Source organism: Palaemon carinicauda, chromosome 8 (genome assembly GCF_036898095.1).
Source record: "Palaemon carinicauda isolate YSFRI2023 chromosome 8, ASM3689809v2, whole genome shotgun sequence".
In the NCBI taxonomy this organism is placed as follows: domain Eukaryota; kingdom Metazoa; phylum Arthropoda; class Malacostraca; order Decapoda; family Palaemonidae; genus Palaemon; species Palaemon carinicauda.
Genome location: NC_090732.1, coordinates 165,881,623 through 165,889,902, shown reverse-complemented (window position 1 = coordinate 165,889,902; position 8,280 = coordinate 165,881,623). Strand labels below are relative to the sequence as shown.

General features: G+C 36.2%; 1 protein-coding gene and 1 long non-coding RNA gene across 2 annotated transcripts in view; both read left to right on the top strand.

Annotated features, from left to right (window-relative positions):
• LOC137644761 (protein starmaker-like) overlaps positions 1–3,287 on the top strand; it is a 14,059-nt gene extending 10,772 nt beyond the window's left edge. Inside the window, exon 2 of the mRNA XM_068377658.1 lies at positions 1,253–3,287. Coding sequence (XP_068233759.1) covers positions 1,253–2,992 — 1,740 coding nt within the window. The 3' untranslated portion in view covers positions 2,993–3,287. The remainder of the gene's footprint in view (positions 1–1,252) is intronic.
• The window catches only part of LOC137646108 (uncharacterized), a 193,408-nt gene that overhangs the window by 101,789 nt on the left and 83,339 nt on the right, over positions 1–8,280 (top strand). The gene's annotated exons all lie outside the window — the stretch shown is intronic.

Below are 8,280 nucleotides of genomic sequence, written 5' to 3'. Positions count from 1 at the left end.
CATTGCCCCTTTTAGGCTAAAACTTAATATCTGGATTCTCTCTACCTCGGGATCAGAGACCCAAGGGGGAATCAACTCAAAGATAATAGCTGGCCCAGGTTCGATTCCCGAGCCGACCAGAAGCTATTATATAATCCTCCTGCTTTTTCTAAGCATTTCTCCACACACACACACACAAAAAGAAAAAAAATTCTTCTTTCAATTCAGTTTGTTTTGAAAAAGGAAGTCAGATAACCAGCTACCCAACTAGATTTCATAACCAATTTTTCAACCAATTAACCATTTGGGCCCCATTGCATATATTCTACAAACTGTATTTAGTAGGCTACCCAGGGCATCAGCCATCCGTGGAGATACTACCGCTAGAGAGGTATTGGGTTCTTTGACTGGGCAGATAGTTCTACATAGGATCCCTCTCTGGCTGTAGCTAATTTTTCCTTTGCTTAAACATACACCGAATAGTCTGGTCTATTCTTTACACATTCCCCTCTTTCCTCATACACCTGACAACACTAAGATAATACAAAAATTCTTCTTCACTTGAGGGGTTAACTACTGCACTGTAATTGTTCAGTGGCTACTTTCCTTTTGTTAAGGGTAAAAGAGATTCTTTTGCTATGTTGAGCAACTCTTTTAGGACACTCCAATATCAAACCATTGTTTTCTAGTCTTGGGTGGTGCCATATCCTCTGCACCATGATCTGGCACACTGTCTTGGGTTAGAGTTCTCTTGCTTGAGGGTACACTCGGACAAACTATTCTATCAGTTTCTTTATTTCCTTTACTTACTGGGCTATTTTCCCTGTTGGAGCTCTTGGGTTGTAGCTTAGCAAGTAACAACAACAACAACAACAATAATAATAATAAATCTACTCCCTTTGGCGTCATTGGACGTATTTTACATCCACTTAACACCAGTATTTCCTTTTCTTTTATTGTTTGCATATGAAAATTTTACAAAATATGTAAAATTATATGTGGATTTAAAGGAAATATTTTCAGCTTCATGCTATAAAATAGTGTTAAAGTCCTATTTAAGAATAGTCTGAATGAAAAGTTCCAGAAAAGGGCCTGGGGCTTGAGTGCTAACTATTTCAATGAGGGACGAGATAATAATGATTAAAACTATAAATCATCGTAAAATTAGGTTGGCATATATTCAAATTTCATTAAAAGTGAGTATTTAAGTTTCAAGGAAATAGCAGTATTGGGATTTTGTATTTTGTTTGAAATAACTTTTTTCTCTTTCCAGGAACTTTCTACTGGTGATAATTTGTCTGGGAAACTGGCCTCTAGAGTTTCCAGCTTACAAGGACCTGCTGAATCAGCGAATGAAGATATCGTGGAAAGTTTGGAAGACCAGGAAACAAAACAGGTAGAACTTCCATCTCTGGATGATCCTACAGATGATGTACCACAGTTAGAAGCAGTACATGATAAGAAGAGCGACACGGCCTCTTATACAGGACTCGATAATCTATTTACGGTCATCAGAGATAGGGGAAGTATAGACGAGGGCCAGCCTTTAGCAGAGACTGAGCTACCAGTTCAGGATATTGAAATTGGGGAAGATCATAAAGATGATCTAGAAATCACAGACAATCCTGAACAGTTAACATTTGAAGATCTAGCAGACTCGGAACCTCAGGAGAACGATGAAATACAGTGGCAGAAAGCAGATAGTATTTTCACTGTTTCTCCTGCTTCTCCTGCAAGTGTAGAAAACAAAGCGTTTAATTTTGAAGATGACAAGGATATTTCTTCTGGAAATAATCATGGCATTGGTTCAATAGTGGGAGAAAATAACGGGGTGGAGAACACAGTTACAGATATCTTCTCTTCAGAAAATCAAGACCCAGAATTAGAAGGTGCGAATACGGAAGCAAAAAGCGAAGGAAATGTCGATGAGCCTGATAAAGAAACTCATTTAGACAATGTAATCAACTTCTCAGAAGATCAATTGGACGATTTGACTGGTGCAAACTCAGACACAAAAGACCAAGACAACGATGAAGACAAAGTAACCAGCTTCTCAGATCAAGTGGAGGATTTAACTGGTGCAAACTCTGACACAAAAGACCAAGACAACGATGAAGACAAAGTAACCAGCTTCTCAGATCAAGTGGAGGATTTGACTGGTGCAAACTCAGACGCAAAAGACCAAGACAACATTGAAGACAAAGTAACCAGCTTCTCAGATCAAGTGGAGGATTTAACTGGTGCAAACTCAGACGCAAAAGACCAAGACAACATTGAAGAAAAAGTAACCAGCTTCTCAGATCAAGTGGAGGATTTAACTGGTGTAAACTCAGACCCAAAAGACCAAGACAACATTGAAGACAAAGTAATCAGCTTCTCAGATCAAGTGGAGGATTTAAGTGAAGCAAACCCAGACACAAAAGACCAAAACAACGGTGACGAGAATGATGGAAATGCTCTTTCAGACAAAGTAATCAGCTTCTCAGAAGATCAAGGGGTTGAAATAGGTGACGATATTTCAGGTACAAAAGAGCAGGAAGGTGATGAAGAGACCACAGACATCAAACTTCCAGACAATGGAAACATCTCATCAGAAAATAATGATCTTACATCTGGAATTATAAGTTTAGAAGAAAACAACCCAGGAGACAATGGTCAAGTTGATGAAGGAGATCCAGGCTCCAAATCTCCCACCCAAGATATTGAATCAATGAAATTAAATCCAATTGACAGTCAAGACATGCAAAATCCAAATAGTCGTTCTGGTAGTGCTCATCTTGGAAAAGAATCTCTTGAGAATGAGGCTGATATTCCAGAAGATCTTAAATTTCTGGAGAAAAATATAGATGACACTGAATCAGTGAATGAAGATACTGACTTCATAACTACAATAAGTCCAGATGTGAGTGAAATGAAAGATAAGGAGAGTGTGGGTGAAAGCATAAAAACTAGTGACAATATTGAAAATGGATACAACAAAGAAGAGGAAGAAGACAACATCTGGGATTTGTGAAACCCAACACTATAAGGGTTGATTCACACTATCGGTCCGGTCGTGCTTCGCTCTCACTCCAGTCACGGTCCAGTCAAATATTATTGTCACATGATTTTAAATGGAAGCATTCACACTGGCGCTCTGGTCCGCTCTCGCTCCAGTCAATATGTACAATAACAGGCTAATGTTCACTGGGTAAATACATTTCCTTGTATCGCTGAACAATATTCCTATACAATTATGCTTTTCCTTATATTCATAACTTTGCAAAGACACTGATCGGACTGAGAGTGTTAAAACCCCAGTACCTAAACCGAACCGAGAGCGAACCGAGACTGAAGCGTGACCGGACTGATAGTGTGAATCAACCCTTAATCAGCCAACACGCATTTTAAATTTGTGTAAGAAGACAGTTATTTGTTTAGACATCAGTATACTATTATAGGTGTTCACTAATATGAATGTGTAAGCAACGAATAATAGGAAATTTTCTTCAAAAGAAAACAGCAGTAATGAATGACATCCATTTATTGCACAAAGACATGCAAAATCTATTCAGTGCCAGCTTTTCTTCTCCTTAAACTTTCTTAATTGTCGATGATAGGTTAAAATCGGTCAATGAATATTTTAGTGATTTTTATATGAATGCTGAATTAGACATTCCATTTAGCCTTGTAATACAGACAATATTTTGGTTATGGAGCTGAAGAATTCTTATCTAGATAAATGAGAATTAAATTTTCCACATTCATCAGCATTGGAAAATGCTGTAAGATTTGGTATGTGTGAATGTAAATAACATACAATGACTTTATGCAGAAAAATAATCCAGTTGAATTATCACCCCAGATGTGGTATTCATCACATGGAAGCACCAAAGATGGTATTGCAATGGCATAATACGTATCCAAAACAAGAGGGAATGCTCATGTTGAGTGACTCTTCGCCTTAGGATGAAATTCATTGTTGTTCATTATGTAAAACACAAATGAAAATGCTTTCACACTGGCAACTTTCATGTTCCTTCTTTTATCTTGACTGGGAGTTTCCTAAATCTAGAATTCCTTGTGCAAGCTACGAGTAAAAAACTATTTTATTTTGTTCCTATTCAAGATACAGAATGTACTCAACTTACGAAATTTATCGACTCCAATGTGTTTTTCAAGATACAGAATGTACTCAACTTACGAATTTTATCGACTCCAATGTGTTTTTCAAGATACAGAATGTACTCAACTTACGAATTTTATCGACTCCAATGAGTTTTTCAAGATACAGAATGTACTCAACTTACGAATTTTATTGACTCCAATGTGTTTGTAAGTCGAATTGTTTGCAAGTCGAATTGTTTGCAAGTCGAATTGTTGTTGCGCCTAATTTTTTTTTTTCGTCGAATTTTGTCATTTTGGCCTAGGGTACGCCTAACCTAAATCACATACCTACGATTTTCGGCTGCTAAAGTCAATTAATAATTATGTATTATATTGCAGATATCGCCTTCCTTACTGCCTTAAATCATATAATATTCCTTTACCACAGTATTTCCATTATGAACTTTTGATACAATATCTGAGATTAATGATTTAAGTTGAATTTACGTTTGTATTTCCGAATGTTTGTAAGTCGAGGACCTTCTGTAATTATGAAATTTTAACCGTTTTTCTGCCGGATGTAAATAAAGCAAAATAAGCTAAGATATATGTAGCACCATAATCATTCTCAAACAATGTATGTGATAATGGACTAAATGATATTACGTCATGGTTATGGGTTCCTTGGATGTTTTAGTACAGTGTGTTATCTGTAGTAAAAAAAAAAAAACGTGTAAACATTTAAACAGTGACTATAGCTCTTCAGATAATGTGTATGTGATTATATTTTCAATAAAATCTTGAAGGTAATTGTTCTTTTTTTTTTTGGGGGGGGGAGGTGATAGGTTCCTATGAATACAAACAAAATGATAACCTAATACTTAATTGTATCTCTTATTCTATTTTTTTTTTTTGAGGGGGGCGATAGGTTCCTATGTATACTAACAAAATGATAACCTAATACTTAATTGTATCTCTTATTTTTTTTTGGAGGGGGGTGATAGGTTCCTATGTATACAAACAAAATGATAACCTAATACTTAATTGTATCTCTTATTTTTTTTTGGAGGGGGGTGATAGGTTCCTATGTATACAAACAAAATGATAACCTAATACTTAATTGTATCTCTTATTTTTTTTTGGAGGGGGGTGATAGGTTCCTATGTATACAAACAAAATGATAACCTAATACTTAATTGTATCTCTTATTTTTTTTTTGGAGGGGGGTGATAGGTTCCTATGTATACAAACAAAATGATAACCTAATACTTAATTGTATCTCTTATTTTTTTTTGGAGGGGGGTGATAGGTTCCTATGTATACAAACAAAATGATAACCTAATACTTAATTGTATCTCTTATTTTTTTTGGAGGGGGGTGATAGGTTCCTATGTATACAAACAAAATGATAACCTAATACTTAATTGTATCTCTTATTTTTTTTTTTGGAGGGGGGTGATAGGTTCCTATGTATACAAACAAAATGATAACCTAATACTTAATTGTATCTCTTATTTTTTTTTTGGAGGGGGGTGATAGTTTCCTATGTATACAAACAAAATGATAACCTAATACTTAATTGTATCTCTTATTTTTTTTTTGGAGGGGGGTGATAGGTTCCTATGTATACAAACAAAATGATAACCTAATACTTAATTGTATCTCTTTTGCAATTATTATTTTTTTGGAGGGGGCGATAGGTTCCTATGTATACAAACAAAATGATAACCTAATACTTAATTGTATCTCTTTTGCAATTATTATTTTTTGGAGGGGGCGATATGTTCCTATGTATACAAACAAAATGATAACCTAAGACTTAATCGTACCTTTTTTGCAATTATTCTCTTTTTTGGAGGGGGGCGATAGGTTCCTATGTATACAAACAAAACGATATGAGACTCAATCGTAACCTGTTTTATATTAGAATCGTAATATCATTCCAATGAATTTCTTATAGTAAAGGGTAATCGCTGGGCAGGAAAGGATGTGGTAGACCAAGAGAAAATGTGGCTGATGACAATAGCATTGGCGGAGGTAATGATAAAAAGGTAAAGGAACCCACAGTCAAAGATCTAAGAACATAGACCCTTACAAATAAGTCATACAAAATATGGTTAATATGAAAAATAAATAAAAAAAACTCCTTCAGAAAAATATGTAAATGAAAGAAACAGAGGCCGGACTTACACAATGGGAATGAGCAGAAGATAACATATTCGAATTATAACATTGTGTCGAAGAAATTCACAAATGAAAAGAAAGCCTAATAACAACCTAATATATATAAACTTGAAAAGGCGTATGACTCCATTAAAAGATAAAAAATAACAGAATGAAACAATATAAAATACAATCAAATAAAATATGAGGGGGAACAAAAACTAACGTAGTATATGAAATGAGCACGAGTTTTGTAATTCTAAATTTATTAGTTTGTTGAGTGTGGTTGGAAAAGTGTATAGTAGATTGTTGATTAATAGGATTAAGAATAAAACAGAGGATGCAATCCAAGATGTGCAGGGTGGCTTTAGAAGACTTATGGGATGTATGAATCAGGTTGGTTTAGTTAGGCAGTTATACAAGAAATCTTTAGCAAAAGGTAAGGAGGTATACTTTGCATTTATGGATCTGGAGAAAGCTCATGATAAAGTTGGTGGAAGGTTGTTGCAAGCAGAGAAGAGTTTATACATAGTCAGTAAAATGTGTGTTAGGATAGGGAATGAAGTGAGCGAGTGGTTTCCAGTGAGAGTGGAGCCGAGACAGGGATGTGTGATGTCACCATGATTGTTCAATTTTTTGTGGATGGAGCTGTAAAAGAGCTGAATGCTCGAGTGCATGGTCGAGGATTGAAACTGACAGATGAGTGATCATGAGTAGGAGGTGAATCAGTTGTTGTTTGTGGATGGTACTGTAATGGTTGCAGTCTTAGAGAAGAAGTTGTGTCAATTAGTGACAGTTTAGAATCGTATGTAAGAGAAGGAAGTTGCAAGTTGATATGGGTAAGAGTAAGGTTATGAGGTGCACAAGAAGGGAGGGTGCTGATATAGAAAGTTACTTGAGTAAGAAGATCAGTTTAAGTACTTTGGGTCTGATGTTGCTGCAAATGGCGAAGTGGAAGCAAATGTACGTCAGAGAGTGAATGAAGGATGTAAAGTGTTGGGGGGGGGGGTTGAGCAGTGAAGAGAGTGGTAAAGAATAAAGGGTTAGGGGTGAATGTAAAGAGAGTTCTGTACAAGAAAGTGATTGTGCCAAATGGGATGTATGGATTGCAGTTATGGAGAATGAAAGTGATGGAGAGACAGAAATTGAATGTGTTTAAGATGAAGTGTCTGAGGAGTATGCCTGATGTATCTCGATTGGATAGGGTTAGAGACAGTTGGAGTGGATATGAATGTGATTAGGTAGTTTGGCCATGTAGTGAGGATGGAAAATGGTTGTCTGTCGAAAAAGGTGATGAATACAAGAATTAATGGGATAAATGCAAGAGGAAGGCCAAGGTTTGAATGGAGGGATGAAGTGAAGAAAGCTCTAGGTAACAGGGGGGGGGGGGGGTGAGAGAGGGAAGAAATAGAAATGAATGTTGAGCGATTTTGATGCAGTTTCGATAGGCCCTGTTGCTACCTCGGGTCACCTTGGTAACTACTAAGGTAGCGGGCAGCAGGTGAGGCAGTCACTCAGCATATGAAGCTTCATTTGTGATGGAAGATGGGGAGGGTGGGATGTGACCCCCTAGCAGTACCTACCAAACTCGGCTGAGTCCCTCGTCAGGCAAAGAGGTACACAGGAAAAACAGTTTCCCTTTGGATGTCGGCTACCTCCCAAAATTGGGGGAAGTGCCATGACAGATAGATAAATATATAGATAGTCTGGAAAAGGATTTTAATGTAACAAGCTGGATAAAACATGATCAATAAATTTATCGAAATTGATAACGTATCGAGTGATAATCGATTCACAGTGTAAATGGTTTAAAACGAAATAGGCTTAATAAAGATTTCGGGTACTACTATATTCTTTGCAAACTATGACCTGACAATTGCCAAAGATGTCAACAAAAAAAAATATTATTGTAACTGCATAAGGATTATGTGTTTGAAATGAACAAAAATTAAGTTTCATATATAGATATAGGATATGAAAGAAAATCCAAGGAGATAGTTGGTATAAAAATTATAGAAATCTAAAAGATTTAAGAATTGGTGAGGGAGAGAG